This window comes from Mercurialis annua, linkage group LG7 (assembly GCF_937616625.2).
Source record: "Mercurialis annua linkage group LG7, ddMerAnnu1.2, whole genome shotgun sequence".
Lineage (NCBI taxonomy): Eukaryota > Viridiplantae > Streptophyta > Magnoliopsida > Malpighiales > Euphorbiaceae > Mercurialis > Mercurialis annua.
In genome coordinates this window covers 30754268-30775665 of record NC_065576.1, presented here as the reverse complement: position 1 = coordinate 30775665, position 21398 = coordinate 30754268, and the positions used below count along the sequence as shown (strand labels likewise).

The window sequence follows — 21398 nt, the reverse complement described above, 5'->3', positions numbered from 1 at the left end:
TGGTTGGGAATGTCTTGCAAAGTATTGCATCTGAGACATACAATAGGAACATCTTGTTGTAGTATTTGGTGATGTGGCTCTCCGGACAACCGGTTCCGTCGAAGTTATCAAAGTTGGGTATCTTGAGCCCCACTGGCCACTTTTCAGACAACATGTTTACTGCTAGGGGTGACTTCCCATACGTCATACTGCTGGTTTAGACGTGCTCTTTTGATTTTTCATCAGCCACTTTTTGCATCGCATCTGAAATGAGTCTCTGAACTTCCTACAAGTCTAACCTGTCCGTTCCTATCTCCGAACGTCTAGGAGTAGGTAAGTCCGCTTCTTCCCTGTCGTTGTCTTCCACCGTGATTACTTCCGGATCCTTTCCCTCTAGGTCGTCGACTGTGTTGGGCGTTTTTCCTGTTCCGCTTGTCCGTTTCTCAGTGGCGCTCTGGTTCTTGTTGTTAGGCGTTTATGATCTGATTGATTCGGTCGCTTTTTTTGACCATCGTAGCCACTTCTTCTCTGAAACGCCTCATTGGCCCATCCATCATTCGGCCCAAGGATTCTTGGAAGTCCTGACTGAGTTCATCTCCCGGAGTGGGAGTCAGACTTTCAAATCCCTGAAAGAAGATTCCCGACCTCCCGGTTTCCCCTGTAGCTATTGGGGTCTGGGAACTGTCTTCGTTCGACACTACAAAACCGCCGGGCAAGGTGCCTTTTTCCTTAACGCTTGTCCCGTTGCATCCTTGCTTACATCCGCCATCATCGAATTTGATCACTGAAATTTCTTTGGGGAGTTCCCAAAGACGGCGCCAAATGATAGATCCAAATGTTGGATGTGGTTCGTGACTTAGAGATTTGAGTATCGGTACTGGATGTCGATTTAATGGTAAGTGGTTTAGCGTATGGGGCGTTTGTTCATTCGGATCGCGTGTCCTGAATTTATGGGTTTGTGGCCTTTCATAGTGTTTGTAGCGCGCCTTGTTTGCTTCTCTTTTCCTAGTCGATGTGAGATTTATGGTTCTTCCGTTTTCTCTTGGTTTATTTGTATATTCCATCAGGTTGTTTGGTAGATAATGAATGTGATAAATATTTAAGGCTTAGAATACGAATACCTTCTCAAGTACCGATAATGTGGTATTTATTGGTCCTAAGGATGCAAGTAACTGATCTTCAGAATGTGCTTTTGCCCCACGATCCTCTGTACGTGTTTAGCTACGTTTTCCGACATTCACATATAGTAGGGATGAGGATATACTTCGCCTATGCTGTGTATCTAATGGGCGAAGTGAGGTCGGTTATGGAGAACTTTACTTATGGCGATATATTCGGTATGAGGAAGATCTCTTTTCCTGGAGAGGACTCATCTTTTAGGCGAGCAATGATCCTCGAAGGCGATTCATGGCTCGCATGGAGTTCAAGTTTTATGAGGTCGGTATCAGGTATGTTTGACCCTTTTCGCTCGAAAATGACTTATTGGATATTTCGTGCCAAGTTGAGAGGGTGAATTTAATCAAATGTAATTGGACACGGAAAGTAAATATCATTCTGAAGCTGAAGTAAACCCACCATTAGCACACCCCTAAGGGTATTAAACTTGGGAGGGTACTGAGATATGCGAAAGTTTTAAAATGGGTATTAAACTTTTTCGTTTGTTACAAAATGGGTACTGAACTATGCGAAACGTTACAAAATGGGTACTCTCAACCATTTTTTACTGATGTGCTTCTTCCTTCGTCCAATCAGTGGAGAACACGTGGCTGAGAGTACCCATTTTGTAAAGTTTCGTATAGTTCAGTACCCATTTTATAACAAAAAAAATTTCGTATCCATTTTAAAACTTTCATATAGTTCAGTATCCTCACAAGTTTAATACCCCACCTTTACACTAAACATAAGAATTGAGAGCTACGGGGCAAATTTGTGCTTACTTTACAATTTGAAGGACCGAGTTCCGGATTTGATATAAAATGTTAAATACTGCTTGAGGAACAGAGGATCATTTTACCCCCTCAACTTGACACAAAATATCAAAAACGTTAAAATTTACTAAATGAGATCACTTTTCCCCTGACTTGTTAAATTCGGAACAAAAACCCCCCTCCCCACTCTCATCTAAGAGTGAGATACACTCTCCAGTTTTAATGGTGGTTTCAGTTTTATAAGGTGGTTTTTGATAGAAAATGATTTAAAATGATCCTAATTTTTTTAAATATTTTAAATTAATACCTAATAATTTAAAAAAAAATACAACTTCATCCCTTTAATTTAAAACTTAAAATTACAAATTAACCCTCCAACTTTTACATATATACCAAATTAATCCCTAAAATTTATATTTATAATAAGGCCTAATTACTTAAAAACCACTCACCTTGTAACTTTTTTTCATTTATACCACGACCTAGGAAAATTTTCAATTGTACCCTATTTTCGATTTTTATGTTTCGTTTGTACCCCAAGAGTAATTTTTTTGATAATTTAATTAATTTAAAGATGAAAATATTAAAAACAAGATACATAAATGATTAACATTAACGTTTTATTAGAATATATGTTAAAAATGAAGGATTAATTTAAACTTTTTTTTAAAAGAAAATAGGTCAATTCAACTCATTAGGGTAGAGATGAAACATAAAAATTAAAAATAGGGTACAATTGAAAAAATTTCTAGGTCATGGTATAAATGAAAAAAAGTTATAAGGTGGGTGGTTTTTAAATAATTAAGCCTTATAATAAAAAAATTAGGGACTTTTTCAATTCTACTTAATTAAAACTCTAATCAATTCTAATTAACTAAAACTCTAAAAAATAAAAAAATTAGGGACTTTTCAATTCTTATTCATTTCATTATCTTCTTCCTCCCTTTATCTGCAACCATCATCATTTTGCCGCCGGCAAACAATCAAACCACCAAGAACAAAATCCAAAAAAAATCAAGAAAATGAAATAAGCAAACCCCAGATTATTACAACAGCAACAGAAAAGAAAAAAATAAAGAATACTTAAAAAATTAGAAACCCTAATGTGAACAAATCACTGCCGTCTTTACCGTCCAACTCGTCGCTGATGCTCCTCCATATATGTTGGTTCTTCCTCAACAAACGGCTTGCGTTATTTGGGAATGTGAGACAAAATATCCTAAAAAATGAAAGATCTGTTAACTTTATAAAATTAAGAAAAAGCTGCCGCCACGCTGCCGTTGTCGCCTCGCCGTATTTGAACAGCTATTGTCTCCTTCAAGAGCTGCTGTCGCCGTTCTCCACATCAAAACAAATTCGACAAAGAACGAACAAATTCGAGGTGTGATTCCTCTTGTGGCCGCAGTTGATGGTGGCGGTGGTTGATGGCTACGAACTGGTGTTGACAGGTTTAAGCTTGGTAGTGGTGGTAGCCGGGAAAGAGAAGAAGAAAATTAGAAAAATGAACCCTAAATCTAAACGAAAAAGAAAATTATTAAAATGAAAAATTTGATTTTTTTGGATAAAAGTTTAAAAAGGCCCATAGATTAATTAAATTTTAATTGTGATTAATTAGTGTTTAAGTATGATTAATTAGAGCAGTGTTTTAAAAACCAGACCGGACCGGCCGATCGGACCGGTTGAACCGGTCAGTGGTCCGGTCTGAAAAGGCAAAAAACCGGATTTTTTGGTTGGACCGGGTTGAACCAGATTGGACCGGTAAGAACCGGTAAAAACCCGGATGTTTAACCGGATTGGACCGGTAAAAAACCGGCCAAACGGAATTATTTTCAATTTTTTTTAAATTTATTAAACCGGTTGAACCGGAAACCGGTAGCTTCACCGGTTCGGCCACCGATTCGGTTTTTAAAACACTGAATTAGAGTACATTAAGTTTAATTAGAAACCCACTCTCCATTTAAGATGCCACGTCATCATAGGGGTGTTTTTGTACGGGTTTTAAAAGTGATCCGGTTTTTCTACTTTTGACTTTTTAGATACTTTGTGCCAAATTTGGGGGTAAAAATGATCCTTTGTTCACTATTTTTTTTACAACATTTGGCCTTGAGAAAACAAAGAAAGAAGCACACTTCCTGAGTACGCTTAACGCTTTAGAGGTGGGCACGAAGCAAAGCTTTGATCTTTCTGAAACTGAAGTCTTGTTTTAGAGTATGGAAGTTGGTGAAAGCTCTTCTGGCAATTGCTCCTCCGACGTAATCTGGGCCAAACTTGGTATCCCCCTCTTTCAATTTTTCATTTTTAAATGCTCTTTGTTTCAAGCAAGCGTCTTTAAAATGTTCTTAGTTTTTTCTTAAACCCAAATTGCAATGCAAAGAATTGAAATTTTGTTTTTCTATAGAGGCATGAGAGTTGCTTTGTAGATTATATTTTCTGGGTAAAATTCTGTTGTTACTGGTTTTGTATGTCAACTTGGTTCTCCTAGAGAACTTTTGTAAAACAAATGTTTTCATGGGATTAAATTGCTGCAGATTTTGATTGATTTTCTTTTTTATTGGTTGAAGTACCATCTGACTCGAGATATTCGGATATTGAGTTAAGGTCGAATGAAGAGTTGATCTCTTCAGCAATCACATTGTCCACATTCGAAAAGCAGGAATGGTGTAAACTAATAAGGAATTCTGATCAACGTTCTGCCACAATACAAAATACTAGGTGAGTTTTTCAACTCTGTATAATCATTTCTTTTGTTTTTTAACTAATCATATATTTTCTATCGACAATTATTCCCATGAATAATCTCTTAGTTTTCTGCATAAGTTCTTAATTTTATCTGGATTTGTGATGTAGTCCAAACACAATACTCGTTGATGAGACTTCCATAAATAGCGATGATGATATCATTGTCAACTGTGGAAGTGAAATTATTCCTTGTCCTGCAAAACAAGGTCAGAATCCATTTAGTTATGTAATTATAATTTCCCTAGGTTTAATTTGCCTCAATATCTTTGTTTTCATAAGAACATTTTGTAATTCTCTTTCTATTTTTCTTGAGTTGGCTGCACTAATTGGTGCAAATGTGTGATGCCACAGTGATTGTGGTTGTTAATGTTCTTTCATTTTATTTTACGAAGACTGCTAGTGTTGGAACATTATATAGATAATACTTGCATCATCGGTTCCAAGTTCCAACACAGTTGTTAGGCGTCAAAGACGCTTGAGGTAGTTCCTTGCCCGCCTAGAGGCTGGTGAGATTGACAAAGGCGCGTGCTTTAACCATAGGGCAATGTGCAATCAACGCTCACCTTTGCAGCATCTTGCGTTAATTCTCCTTTAGTTTAATAAATAAGTATGTTAAATTATCACAACCAGCCATTTGAAGTTTGGCAATACATCACTATGGACTCACTCTCACATCTTATCATCTCAAAAAATATATAAAAAGGAAAAGAAAGTAAAATAAGATCGAAGAATAGGGCAAAAAAAAAGGATTGACAAAAACAGGAAACAGCCGCCAGTTATTCATCTTCTCCAAGATCTCCAAGAAGAATAATGCAAAGAAGGCTCTTGCAGCACATTGGCCATCACTTGCAGGTATGCCCCTTGAGAATTTGATGGAGAAGTCTTAAAATGATCTGAATGATGACGAGCAGCTGGTTCTAAAATGAACTGAAGATGATGAGTAGTTGGTTCTAAACTGAATAGAATGACAAGTAGTAGTTGGTTTCTAAAAGATGGTTGAGTAGAATTTAGGAATATGACTGGTTAAACCTCTTGAACATGAATATGGTGCTTTCAGTTTTTAGTTCGAACTTGGTAAACTTTATGCTATGGTTTGTGTTTTTATAATTATTTATATTTTAAACAATGGCGCATATATGATGTTATGACGTGTATCAGCTTCATTGTGTGAATTTCCTCTTCTTTTTTTCCGTTCTTTTACATTTGAAACGCGCACCCTCCCCTCGCGCCTTGGGCTTGATGGTGCTTTGATGAGCCTTATGCCTGTAACAACTATGGGTTCCAATCTTATTAGTATAGTTTTCCTTTTTCTTTTTTATTATTTATTTTAACCTTCTCTCTTCAGCAATTAAGGAAGCAAAGCTATTAAAAGTGTCTGAACAGTTTAGTTAAGCTTCCTTTTCTTTACAACCAAATGTTTCTACAATTAGTTACTGGTTTACCATGTAACCTCTGTTTAACATAAGGAAGTGCACCAACTGTTTGCAATCACTGCTTAACAAAAGATTACAGGCCTAGCTACTTATAGACCCAAAGTATTTGGAAAATATTAAGCATTGAACATTTAAAACTAGTTCCTCAAATATACGGATATGTACTTCTAAATGAAGTGAAATGCTTATGGCTGCTCTGAACCATGACTTATAATATCAAAAGTAATGTTGCAACGTTAATCCCTCATGACACAAAACATGGATAAGAGCAAAGCTAAAGACTGTCCTCGTTGCTTCACACTAAGGCATATCAAAGATGAGATATGGCTACAAACATCAATCAGTGGGCATGTTATTTGATTACTATCAGTCTAGATCCTTAGTATAAAATTCCGGTTACAACTCCTTAAACTATGAAGGTTCATTTTTTTTATTTCATTTGACAACTTGGAGAGGTTTTGGAATTTTCTTGCAAGAGGGATAGTACACTTCTTTTTCCCTACTATTTTCTAATTAAATTTTTTTTCCAGACTTCTTTTATCCAATTTTTTTGGTACTTTATTAGAATGTTATCGTCTGTATTTGTAGGTTACTTGAGTTATAGATTTAAAGTAATGCCTCCTCCAGAATCCAACATGCAGAAATTAATGGTAAATAATCATATTTAGCATATTTGACACTATCTTTTGTGCCATAAATATATCATCATGTGGTAATGTTTTCCATTTTTTACTTCTTTTCTCCACCAGGTCCGCATAGATGCTGAGCATGCAAAATGTAGCATTTGCTTGAACATATGGCATGACGTTGTTACTGTTGCTCCTTGCCTTCATAATTTCTGGCATGTGATTAAGTCGTCAAAAATATTTTCCCTACGTTTATGGCCCATAAAATTATTGTTTTTTATGTATGTTGATTAAGCATTCTCTGTAATACAGCAATGGGTGCTTCTCAGAGTGGTTAAGGAGATCAGAGGAGAAACATTCCACTGTGCTCTGCCCTCATTGTAGAGCAGTTGTAAAATTTGCTGGTAGAAATCATTTTCTCCATAATATTGAGGAGGTGATTTCTTATAGTTCATTGAATTTTATTCTAGTGCTTTCATTTTGTTATGTTGCTAGGTTTTTAAGATATTTTTTTTTGTAAAACGGTAAATGCTCCCCATTTCTATTGTGGATGCAGTAGCATTTGTTTCAATTCTTTTGTTGGCCAAATATGTGTTTTTTTTTCTCCTTTGTTTTTCCCTTAAAGCTGCATTACATGTTAAATTTAAACATCAATGATCTAATGGTACTAATTAAAGTGATTTTGTGTTTCTTAAATATTTTAGTAATAATTATAGAATTTTGTCAAGGATCTTTGCTGATATCATGTTTTTACCTAAAGCAATGCTACCTTCATAGCTTGAACCAGTTTGATACCATGTCTTGAATTTGGTAATTCTTAACTAGACACTTCTGCACCTATATTGTATTTTTCATTTGTTTCACATGAAGGTATTTTTATTTATTGAAGTGCATTCTTGGAGTTGTTTTTCTAATCAGTCTGGGAAGGTTTCACCATTTGATTATATGTTTGCACTTGATCTTGTTCCCATGCATTTTATTTTCCTGATTGCTGAATTATGTTGGAACATTATCTTATCTTTTTTAGAATGATTCCTGTATTTTGAGATTTTATATTTTGTTATTAAGATACCGGTTGTTTTGTCTAGGATATCCTGCAAGCTGATTCTTCATTAAAACGGCCAGATGAAGAAATTGCTATTTTAGACTCCTTTGCGTCAATAAGGTCTAATCTTGTAAGTACTTTTATTGTTTCCAAACATATTTCTAGGACATGAATCTATGAGAAATGGTAAGGCTGAGCAGACTAGGAATCTTAGCAAAGAAATAGACGCATGAATCTTGATTTACTTCTTACTATATCATTATGTTATTTGTGTTTTTTTGTTGCAAAGTTGCTCAAGTGAGTTCGCATGCTAGCTTCGTATGATAGCATTATCATTTTTGCCCTAAACTATTGCACATAAGATATATGAAAGGGATGATGTTTAGTTTTGTTCTTCATCTTGCAACAAACTTTAACACCTCCATCATTATTTCACAATGTCTCGATTGCCTGTGTTAGTAATTTTCATCTTATACAAAACTTATCATATCCTTTGTATTAATGGGGTAATTTTTACCAATGGTTCCCGAACTTTACTCTGTCTCCCCCAACCATCCTTGCCGTCAATTTTCTTTCACAACGTCAATTCTTATTGATGTGGCATGTGACTTAATAGTCTATTTTAGTGACATATTAGCAAACTAGAGTCCTATGTATTTTTTAATTTAATTTATACCACATAATTTGAAGAACATATGAAAATGTTTTTAACTCTCTCTTCTTCCCTTTTCTCTCCTCATTTACCTTCAAATCCTACATGCCTCTCCGTCCACAACCATCCATAACCAATCCTAATTTCTTCAGCTTCTAAATGAATAAGCCAGCCACTGCCAGCCCCGAATGCTCTGTCCATCATTTCTAGCCTGCTGCTGAAGCATTCTCAGTCTGAAGTAGTCCACTGCCGAGAAGTCCTCTGCTCGGAAGCAGTCTTTTAATGCCGACAATATTATAGATCTAAAATTTAATATTTTTATCTATAAAATTTGAGTTTTGTTGAGGTTTATTTGTTATTATATGTATAGATCTATATCATAAAGTTGATTGTAGGGGAGAAAATGATGGCGGCTGCGGCTGCTAGACTGCGGCTGCTAGATTGCGGCGGTGGTTTAGACAGTAGGTTAAATCAGGTTTTTTTGTAAGAATTTGTTAGTGAAGACGACATGAGTGCCATGTCATAAAATTACATGTTAAAAATAATAATTTGTATGACGTAGACTAACAAGTCATACGTCACATCTACAAAAGTTAACGGTGTTTTTAACAATTGACGGTGGAGACAATATATAAAGTTGAAGTGTGGATACTATTGGGATACGTCTTAAATATTAGGGATGGTTGGGAAAGTAAAGTTCGGAGACAGTTGGTGAAAATTACCCATATTAATGCTCCTTTAGATTATCATCAATTAGTGAGTTACCTTTTGCACAATAGTCTTGTTTTTGAACTCATAATTTTCAATTTTAGTCTTCTACATATTATCAAAATCGTACAATTCGCGATTCAAATATTATGATTCATTCGATTTACCCTCAAAATCAATTCGCATTTCTGAGTGAATTGCATATTAAACAAAATCAGCGCCAAATCTATAGTGAATCATAATGAATCTATGATTCGTGCGATTCACTCCGATTCATTATACAAAAGAAATTTAAATTGGATTAGAATAAAATTAAAAAAAACTTGTTCAAATGTTGCCTTTCATATACCATAAATTAAAAGAGAAAAGAAAGTATAAATTAAATAGGAAAAAAAGAAGAGTATAATAAAATAGAAAGAATTTAATAGTGGCTTATCACTTATCTTCTTAAATCAAAATGACCTATTGAAATACTGTTGGAATATATATATACTATACCAGAGCGCTTAAATTCACTATTTAGAACAAAGTATATAAAACCCCGGAGAAACAATCTCAAATAAAGAAACGTCTTTTTTTGTTAGATTCTGTTGATGCTATATTTAATTTAGTAATTTTATTTTAAGAATGTTATGTACTAAACAAGAGTTAGTTTATTAAGCTCATTTGCTAAAAGCACTATAATTTTATTTGTTAATTTTTTTTTTATGCTGAGCAATTATATAGTTCAAATTTTAGAAATATATGAAATTTCATATATATTTATGCGAGTACACAATTTTTAAAACTATAGTAAAATATAAACCGAATGTTACGGTTCTATCGATACCCAATTCTAGATTCACTAATCCAGCATTTCGATTCTCGATTTGTATCTCGATTTGACAACTTATTGTAGTTTTTCTTTGCATTTTTCTTTTCCGTTTTTAGTGTTAGCAATGGTTCCTTCTACTACATGTTAAGTCTTTTGGAGAATGTTAAGTTAATCCAAAGTTTGCTGCTTGATGATGTAATAGGTTATTCAAAATGGGAAGAAGTCAAATAGGAAGAGGGCATTTTCAACTTTGGATATGGACAGTGATGATGGAGAGTTCCCATGCCCTCAATGTGGTAAATTCAAGTTGGTTTCAAGTTTAATTCTCTTAAAATCTTTTTTTTCCTTACTGGATATGTTTGTTTTTAGTAACTGTGTGTTGGAAAGAGATTAAAACTGTATACTGGTTGATGAATAGCTTTTATGTGTAGCTGAAACCTGTTTCTCTTTTGTTTTATTTAATATTGGAGTGATCTCACCTCTTAAACATGCATATATATCATAGTTTATTGAAATTATCTGATAATATGTTTCACAATTCAGGTGCATTAAGGTTATTGAGTTGTTATTTTTGGGAATTGGATATGCTGCTCCCTAAAAAATTCCTGCTAAACTTAAATTTTAACTCTATAGTTAGAATTCTGAAAATTTCAAATTTACAACTGGAAAATGTTGTGTAGCGACTTTTATTGTTTATATTGATGTCTGAAAGCAATTAAATCTTTTTTTTTATTATTTTGCTTTTTAAAAAGTACATATATTTGTACTTTTTTGTTGTTAAATATAGGATTGGGATTCCTTCGAGTTCATTTCAACTTGAGGGGTTATGTTCAATGAATCTGCACCATTTATTTGCAATTTTAATTGAATTAATCTACACCATTCATTTAAGGCTTATCCCCTTAAAATCCCCCCACCTTTTACCCCCAATTCGTTTGCACCCTCACGTTGTAAAACCACCAAATATACCCAAATTACGACCTTTCACTTTCAATTGCACCCTCAAGTATTAAATTGACCTCTTTTCACTTGAAAAATGTTCAAATCAACACTTTAAATTTTAGCATATATTTTAAAATAGGACTTAATATTTTATTTAAAACAAAAATAAACCTATTTTTCCAAGTGAAAAGAGATCAATTTAATGCTTGAGGGTGCAATTGAAAGTGAAAGGTCGTAATTTGGGTATATTTGGTGGTTTTGCAATGTGATGGTGCAAACGAATTGGGGGTAAAAGGTGAGGGGTTTTTAAGGGGATAAGCCCTTCATTTAATAATGAATCTGAAGTTGAAAATGAACTTGAGGGAATTCTAATCCTTAAATATATCCACATATCTGTCATTTTCACCACTCCCACTGCGATTTATTTGTCAACACCCACCATCATTGATCTAAAAGAGTGTTCCACTAGCATCAGCACCATCTTTTTCTACCATCACAATCATAGTTGTGGTATCAGATAGTTTAGTGTTTTTAATTGGTGTTTTTGTGGTTTTCTAAAAGAGCTTGCAAAAAGGGTATATGCAGTGTAATGGCTGTAAAAGGAAAGAACAACAGGCTGTTTACTGCTATTCATTATTGCTTCCATAGCCACTACTATTATCAACTACTATTGTCAACTACTATTGTCAACATTGTTCCACCATGATCACCTCCACAACCAACACCAGCATCATTGCCTTTGCCATTACTGCCACTCCCTTGCAATAACTTTATCACTACTAGCACTAGCACCCTCATATTTGACAAAATTATTGTGATTAATGTTTGGACTTATTAATGTCTTTTTTACTTCTTAATTCTTTAATTTTTTATTAACCACGCCTTATGTATGTTTATGTGGTCAAATCCATCTTATTTGAAAAAAAAAGATCCATTTTTTTATCTTTGAAACGGAAACCCAAAATTAGTAAAGGAAAAAGAATTGCTAATAAATTGCTACGTTCCTTAAGTTGTCAAATGCATCAGCAGCGTTCCTATATTAATTGTGGCTTTTTATGCTCCACTTGCTGTTGTTGCTTTCAAACAAGAAAGAAAGATACCGATGTTTCAGCGAGTTGTGTTAATTTTATCATTCTCTTGTTTGCTATACCTTTGCAATATGTTGACATGCAATCTTCCTATACTTTTAGTGTTGAAAATGCGGCTAAAAATCTGAAGTTAATATTTTCTGATTTGAATTTTTTGGTTAAGTAAATTTATCTGTTCCATATATCTTAACTAATACATTTTTATTCCCAACATTGATCTTTGTTTTAATTGTTTGATATACAACAATCAGGTATGGAAATTGGTGGCTTTCGCTGTGGACCGAACATGGTCCATTTGCAATGTCAAGCTTGTGGAGGAACGATGCCTTCCAGGACAGATATTAATGTGCCTCAACACTGTAAGTGGCAGGGTTGTGTCTGTTTGTAGTTGTTTCTGGTGTCCATGTAATTTGGAAATGTGTCAGTTTCGGTATTCTGACATTTCATATATGCATGCAGTTTTTTTGATGTATCTTTTCTCTTTGGAAGTTAGTGTTAAATGACTTTTGAAGAACTTAGAAGTAGGTCAGGGATATTTGCTTGTGTATGAATTAAGTTCTAATTTGTGGATCCATTGTTCGCTGAAACAAGTCTATTTTAAGTTGGAGTCCAAAACCTAACAGGGGTGAATTAAAAGAGTGTGTATAATGACAGTGATTGCTTTGTTTAGTAATTAATGTGCACTTTAGATCAGACTGTTAGTTCTTCTGATCAATCAGTACAGTAAAGTAATTACTTTCATTTCCTTGTAGGTTTGGGATGTGATAGAGCATATTGCGGTGCTTATTGGAATTCTCAAGGGGGTACCAGAAGCAACTCTCACTTGGTGTGCAGTCCTGAAAATTTTAAACCGGTATGTTTAGATTTATGCTTAGAATTTCTTACCCTTCCTTGCAGTTGTGAGACATTTAAATCATTCTATTAATGTGCATGGTTACTATTGTTATTACTGCATTGTTATTGCTATCAGCAACTCCTTTATAACATCAAGAGGTAACCAATCTCACCACAAATTAAAAAATATTGGAGTTTGAAATGTCAGAAGTATTATATGTTTCCTGAGTCCTCTCGAGGAAAAAAAAGAGTAACAAGACACATCAAGAAAAAAAAATCTGCTACTTTGTCCACATTTCCCTCTTTATTAAATTGCTCCTTTCCTTGACGATAGTCAAATATAATGTAAAACACCTCCTGATCAAAAGTTTCTAGGCTTGTGAACTTTACCACTCGTAGTGACTTAAAATGCTCCAACAAGGACCCATTGTTCTCTTACAATGATAATCATGCACATCAAAAACAATAATTAAATTAAAACTTTATGATTCGAGCATTTTTTTTATGTTTTTGTTAACTAATTCTTAATTTCTTGGGTTACTTCAGCTTTGCGGTCATTATGCTTGTCATTTTGTTTCATTCCAGCAGTTTCTATGCTAGTTAACGGATATTAAACTCTCAGGATCAGTGAGTAATTCCAGTATTACAGAAAGGATACTAAAATTCAAATCGTTAAAAAACAGTCACTAAGTTATTGAATTATTTCACGGGATATCATTGAGGCAAAACGCACTAAACTTTTTGCGTTTTGTCCTACGTGGCATGCCATAATTACAAAAAGGTGTATAATTCAGTATCCTTTTTTAACAAAAGGGACTCAGTACCCGTTTTGTAATTTGCGATAAACTTAATGACCTTCTTTTGAGATGGTAACCTTCCTGAGAAATATTTCAATAAATTAGTGACTGTTTTTAACAATTTGAATTTTAGTATCCTTTCTGTAATCTTGGAATAACTCAGTGACCTAAAGAGTTTAATATCCGCTAGTTAACACTGACTGGAAGTTATTAGATAGAGTGCTTAAAAACTTTATTATGTCAGGCTTGTCAGCACATGATGCTTTTTTGCTTGACTTGTCATGTTTGGGAACTGTTCAGATTTGCGTACCTTCTGAATTAAAAAAGTTTTCTTTGCAGATTTCACAACGTACGATCTCACGGATTCCATTTGTGACTCATGAAAAAAACCGCCATGAACAAGATGTATGATATTTATGCAAAGATACCTCTCCATTCTATTTGTATTGCTTTAAATACACTTTATGTTAGTTTTTTGTAGATTACTGAGAGGTGCATCAGACAGATGGGGAAGACACTGCAGGATGTTATTTCAGATTGGATTGGAAAATTCAACAATAGAGAAATTGGTGGGTTTTATTTTGAAATGTCTATTTTCAGTTTAAAGTAAAAGTTGAGTGTTTCGATTCCCATCTCATGCTTTTCTCTTTCGTTATCGGCATTCATGCTGTGTTTTTCCTCAATGTGTCAGGAGGTTTTGGATATTATTTATTTTTGTCCTTTTGGATTTCTCTAATTATGCATATGGACGAAATATACCATTCTTCTAAGAAAATCTAATAAATTGTGCGACTGTTGTTGCAGATCGAACAAGGTTGCCTCTGAGTCATGCTGAGATGATAACTGCTGGAACATTTGTTTGCAAGTATGGATTTTTCCGTCTACTATTTTTTAGTTTTTCTTATCTGTGATTTAGTTTACATAGTGCAAGATTACAACGTATAGGAATTATTGAAATGTTTGAATACCGAAGCGTTATTGCAGCAACAATTATCTCAGTTTTGAATCTTTGACAATAGTATTGGTTATGTTGGATTGGTGGAACATTGTTATTGCATTTTTACAGCTTTATGTATACTTGTTGGTGCAGTGATTGTTATGACAAATTGGTCTCCTTTCTCTTGTACTGGTTTCGAATTTCAACGCTTAAAGATGTAAGTTTTCTGCGTTTTTGAAGAAATGCTATCGGAATTTCTCGTCCAATATTTGTTTTCCAGCTTCATCTGTGAGTTTTAGATGCTAAAGTGGATAATTTGGGTGTAGTTGTTGCCGGCGGATGCAGTTAGAAGGGATGATTGCTGGTATGGGTATGCATGTCGGACACAGCACCATAATGAAGATCATGCTCGCAAACGAAATCACGTCTGTCGGCCGACAAGGGGTAGGGATATGTAACCCACACCTCCATACATGCATCTTTCAACTTCTTTTGATTGCAGATCAAGGTTTTAAATAGATAAGTTATGAGCTCTATTTAACTGTAAATTAAATTACTTTATCTGTTCCTAAAATAATTGTAGCAGTTATATTATGATTATCTTGTTTAATTTCTAATTTAGTAATTTAATTTATAAATGTTTTTATGAAAGTTTATTATTTAATATATAATCTTAAATAACTATCATATAGATAAGATATTGATATTTTTTTTCTAATTAAAAGATGGAACTAAAGTAAAATGTGAAAAAAGAGAAGTGCTTCGGGTTTTACCTTAAGGATGGTTTATATGGTAAGGCTGTGATGTGCCATATATTTTTCACCAATTTCCAAATTGATTGTTGATAAATTTAGATGTGAGGTAATTTACATAACCTGTTTACATGACATGAAGTTAATATTGTTGGATTTAGTGACTTTTCAGTAAGGTTGGCAATTTGCCACATAACCTGTTTACATGACATGAAGTTAAACAGTTTTGTATTGATCGCATATGAATTCGGATTATGAACGGATTAATCCGTTATGACATGGTTTAATAGCAGGTTAGTTAGGTAAAATTCGCCTAATCCATCTAAAACACGTTTAATTCTATTTATTAATTATGTTAATCAAATTATTATATGTAACCAAATATATTCATCTATTACATACTCCCTCCGTCCCAATAGAGTTGTCCACTTTGAGAAAAAAATTTGCCCCAAAATTCTTGTCCACTTTCAAAAAGTAAATAACTTATACACTCAATTTTCCTATATTAGCCCTATTTAAAATTCACTAATGAGTAAATTGAAAGTAAATTGCAAGTTGACTTTATATTAAATAGGGGTATGACAAGAAAAGTAAGGAAAATTTTACAAAATCTATAAGTAATAATTGCTCTTCTTGAACTGTGTGATAAAGGTAAAGTGGACAACTCTATTGGGACGGAGGGAGTATAATTTATTAGTGAACAAAAGGTTAACGCGCCCTCTAAACTTATTTGAGCAATTAACCCCAAATTTTTTTATTTTTGGGTTAGATTACTTGATAATTTATATTTTTATTGCAAAAAATAGGTTTAGAATAATTTTATCGCAACAATTAAGGAACTTTCTAAAAAAAAAATTCGCATCCCTCACCTCCGATTTATATTTCACGTGTTTTTAAAATACAGTTACGGGTAATTTGACCAAAAAATGAAGAATTTTGGGGTAGTTGCGCAAACAAATAAAAACTGAATTAAATGACCTCGTGTCACAAGTTCAGGGGACGTGTTGATCCTTTGTTCATTTATTAGTTGTTGTTTGTTATATTAAGATTTATGTTTATTTTGGAGGTTTATTGTGTAATTATACTCATTTAATTTAAAAAATATGTTAACCAAAAAAATTAGGTTATCAATAAATGTGTTAATCTATTATGGCATGTTTTACTAAACGGATTAGACAGTTCGATACGTGTTAACCTATTTAATAAATGTATCGTGTTTGACTTTAACATTTTAAAACGATTAGTTAAAGGGGTTGTGTCCGAATTTGAAAAATTTGTCAACTTTTAAATGGATACACAACACGTTTATGACACGATGATATGAATTACCAACCTTATTTTTTAGGACGTTAAGATTGTTTCACCACTATATATGTTTGGTCTTTTGGCGAGATCGAACAGTAAACATTTAAATGTGGGCATGTCAGAGAGCAAATTACAATTATGATCGTGTAAAGTTGACTTCAAACAAGCAGTTTCGTGAGTTTTGTTAACTTTATAACAAATATTTAATTTAAAACAAGTAATTGAAAATTGAATGCTAAATAGTGATGAATTCAATTTGTAAAATTATTTACAAATATGAATTGTACAAGGATACAAAGTGTTTTGGGCGTTTTTATCGTTGGAATGAGTTTTTAGAAATTTGTTCGAGGGTTGTCACTATAGCCTTCATCTTTCTTTTATACCGAGTCTTTTGGTAGCTAAAACCTCAAAGCAACCTCAAGCAATTAGCTCTCTAAACTAGGGGGTGTGCAAAACCGAACCGAACCGACAAATTCGGTTCGGTTCGGTTTGAGATTTCAAAGAAATTTCGGTTGGTTAGTTCGGTTTTGAGTTAAAAAAAATTTCAGACAGATTTCTATGTAAACCGAACCGAAATAACCGAACCGAACCGAAATAACCGACCAAACCGACTGGTTCGTTTCGGTTTGGTTTGAAATTTTTTCTTTTCCTAAAATTTTGGTTCGGTTCGGTTTTTAAAAAGGCCGAAATTTGGTTCGGTTCGGTTCGGTTTGAACCGAATGCACACCCCTACTCTAAACTCATGAAGTTAGTCTCCACCAGATATATCTGGTTGCCTATGTACTTCTCAAACTTCAATCTTTAAGATTTTAATTCCTCATGTTGTTCATCTCTTATATGCTTTTAACTGCCCACAACATTCATAAAAATTCATGCATGATTTACCCTTTATTTTCTATGTTTTTTAACTGAGGAATTTACAGAAAAACCCCCATTTTCTAACTTATTTATTATGAATACTTCACTTTTAAAAATTTATTTTTTTTCTTCAATTTTTTATTGTTTTCAGTTGTACTCCCAACAAAAATTTAGTTTATTTGCGTTTTTATTCTTTCTCTTTTTAAACTTTATTTGTCTCTTTCATTCTTTCTTTTTTCTATTTTTTTCTCTTCTCTTCTTTTTCTTCTTACTCTTTGTTTTTTCCTCTTTTGTTTCTCTGCAACTTTTCTTTTCTCTTGATTTTTCCCATTTCAATAGAATTTTTTTAGTAAATTCTATATAAAATTGCTATAATTTATCTAACATGTTCAATTTTTAACACAAACTATCAAAAAATTGAAACAAATAAGAAATCACCGATAAAAAAATCAATCATATTCGTCTCAAAGAATTTAAACCAACGGAATATCCCGCCATTGCCACCGCCATAATATCTTATTATGGATTTTTTTTCTTCCTCTTTCTATTTTTTATGTATTAATTGTCAATTTTATTGATGATTTTGTTTATACGTTTGAAACTATTGTATACCATTTTAAATTATTCTAGAAATCATTTTAAATTGTTTGTTTGAAACCTCTATAAATTCTTGAAAACTTTGTAAATTGTTTTAAATTATTTTTATAACTAATTAATTTTTTTTAAAAATGTTTGCAATTGTTTTTGAAATCCGTTTGAAACTGGTTGAAACCTTTGTAAACTATTTTTGAAATTTTTATAAGCTGTATGAAATTGTTCTTTTTAAATTTTTTGAAACCTTTGTAAATTGTTTGAAACATTTATAAACTGTTTGAAACTGTTTTTATATAAAGGTTGCAAATTGTATTTTTTGAAACTATTTGAAACTTTTGTAAACGGTTTATTTTTTGAAACTGTTTGAAACGCTTATAAACTGTTTGAAACAATAGTATAATTTTTTTAAGATGATAATAAAACTGTGTTTTAGAAACCTTTTGAAATTGTTTAAAACTACATATGAAACTGTTTGAAACTGTTTGAAATTGTTTTTAATAGATTTTTAATGAGAAATAATAAATTAATAATTTACAGTTTTCTTTATTTTTGGAAAAAATTATGATCGTTGTATTTGAATTCGAAGTAAAATTCGAAGCGATTTAATTACGAATTAAAATTCGAGCGGATCGGAAACTAAATTTGAAATTCACAATAAATTTTTAAGAAGTGATGATAGAATTAGAAAAATCAATCTATTTAATTATTATGAATTGAAAATTTCGAATGTATTTGTAGTTTACTTATTTTCATTGAATTGATTGAAAAAGAAGAAGATGGAGTGTGAAAACCAAATGGCAGAGTATGAAAAAAAAACTGATGGGGTAGAGTAGTAATAAATAGACACACTGGGGTGAAAAAATTAAGTTGGACTTTTGGAGTTAAAAAATGCTAATATTTTAACCGTTTAGGTATTTTTCTAATTTTTCCTTTTTAATTTTTACTAGACTTGAAACAATAGCTTTCTTTGGGTTGAAATCATGCGATTTCAAATAATAACGAAGATGACAATTAAATCGAGTACAATCGCTGAATCTTCTTTTCGGAGGAAGAGGAATTGGTCGTTGCTTTAGCGGAGAAGGAGGTACTGGTTGTTGCTCCTGCTGAGGAGAGGAATTTGATGGCATCGGCTAGGATGAAGCGGAGTGCTGATCGGATTTTAAAATTTGACTAACCCAAATAGTAGATAATAGCCATGGAAGCAACAAATGCAGTGATGGAGTGAGAAAATAGACAAAAATTTTGTAAAGGGTTGATTACATATAAAATCACCTCCTTTACATGAATTTTCAAAAATAACTCGACTCTTAAAACGTGTCAATTCAGGGCACCAGCTTTCGTTTCTTTTCAAAAATATCGGCAATTTTAAGTGACGTTTTTGCTAACGTGGCAGACCCATCAGGTGTCCGAGTCAGCGAAATTTTACCTAAAAATGTGACCATGTTGTTTTTGAAAAGAAATGAAAGGTGATGCCCTGAATTGACACATTTTAAAAGTCGGGTTATTTTTGAAAAATCGTGTGAAGGTGATGATTTTATATGTAATTAACCCTTTTGTAAATAAAAATCAAAAGTAGATTGAGAATTGTTTCAAATTCAATAATATCTTCTTATATTGCGATTGATATGTTCTTTAATTAAAACGATATAATGAAGCACTGTTTGTTGTGAAGAATTTATTGAATTTGAAATAATCAATAGCGGTGATTCATTTGATAGCCATTTGAATTCAGATTTTGATGATAATTATCTTACTTTTAAGTCTCAGTTTCACATTTAATTTCAAATTTGGCTGCAGGAGAGGTAAAGATCCACCGTCGACAACAATATAGAATCAACCATGAAATTGTATGTATTATTGCGTCAGTTAGAATTACAGTTATTTATTCCAGTGGAGGGAAGCTTGTTCTGACGGATGGTAGGGGTACGGTGGTTCTGTTCGGTGGAGGTTCAATGGCTTTTTCGAAGTTAGGTGGCTGTTTGGACGTTAAAGTTACGGTGGGTTTGCAAAATCTTGCTTTAAATTGTTGATAGCAACATATGGCTTCCTCATAAAAATAAAATTAATTCAGAAATCATGACATTATTAGTTTAAAAGTATGCAACTGCAACACCGCATTTCAGAGGATTGACTTATCGTCATGGATTAGCAATTATGAAATCAGACCTGCATTTGAAGAAAAAAGCTATTAGAATCCTCGAGGTTCATAAATATGGAGATAGTTAGACAAAACCAACCTTGGCCAAATTCAAATTATTAGACTGCATATATTTTTCAACAACATTCCAAATGATAGTCATGCAAATAAAATAAGATAAATGAGAATAGATGATGCAATTAAAAAGAAGAAGAAGAAGTTACAGTAGGCACTTGATTGCCGAAGTTGGTGGAAGAGTGATGAGGCTCATGATTGTTTTGAGCAGATAACACATCAATGCTTTTTTTTGTTTTGGAGTAAATTAAAGGTGGGAGATGACTGAAATTGGCTTTTGTAGAAATAAATGAATAATTTATTAATGAAAAGTTTAATTTATATATATTTTTATCTTGATTATTGTATTTCTTTACATTTAATTTTATTATGTGGTATTATTTTAGATTCAAATACGGTTCACATCATGTTGCTTTTTCAATTTTATAAATTGTCAATTATATTTCACTTAAAAACAGTTATTCAATTCTTATAATAGTCTACATTTTAAAATTCTCTCTATATGAAATATCATATAAGATTATAAAGACCAGCAAGAAAAAGTTTATAAAAATAAATAAATTAAGGTAGTTCAATTGATATAGGTTCATATCAGGTTCACATCAGGTTGATTTTTAATTTTATAGACTATCAAATACATTTCACTTAAAAGATATATTCAATTTGTATATTACACTAAATCACAAAATTTTATCTATATAAAATGTCAGTTAAGATTGTAAAGAGCAATAAGACAAATTTTATAAAAGAATAAATTAAGTTAGTTTAGTTGATATAGGTTCACATATGGTTCACATCAGGTTTCTTTTTCAGTTTTATAAACTATCCATTACATTTCACTTAAAAACAGTTATTGAATATTTATAATAGATTATATCTCGAAATTCTCTCTATATAAAATATTAGATACGATAGTAAAGAGCAGTAAGATAAATTTTGTAAAAAATTAAAACTAAGATAGTTCAGTTGATATAGGTTCACATCAGGTGATTTTTAATTTTGTAGACTATCAAATACATTTCACCTAAAAGAGATATTCAGTTGATGTACATAAAATGTCAATAAAGATAGTAAAATAAAATAAGACAAATTTGATTAAAAATTAAATTAAAATAGTTCAGTTGATATAGGTTCACCTCTGTAATACCCCAAAAT

At 32.5% G+C, this 21398-nt stretch overlaps 1 protein-coding gene across 1 annotated transcript; it reads left to right on the top strand.

Moving 5' to 3' along the window:
* Positions 1 to 4014: 4014 nt before the first annotated feature.
* On the top strand, positions 4015 to 15173 carry LOC126657526 (uncharacterized). Its single transcript, XM_050352231.1, has 15 exons — positions 4015 to 4178; positions 4469 to 4619; positions 4755 to 4852; positions 6668 to 6729; positions 6829 to 6920; positions 7018 to 7141; positions 7794 to 7880; positions 10127 to 10220; positions 12206 to 12313; positions 12707 to 12807; positions 13925 to 13990; positions 14067 to 14154; positions 14390 to 14450; positions 14676 to 14739; positions 14849 to 15173. The coding sequence occupies exons 1-15, from the start codon at positions 4118 to 4120 to the stop codon at positions 14978 to 14980; spliced, it is 1389 nt and encodes a 462-aa protein (XP_050208188.1). The 5' UTR covers positions 4015 to 4117; the 3' UTR covers positions 14981 to 15173.
* Positions 15174 to 21398: the final 6225 nt, after the last annotated feature.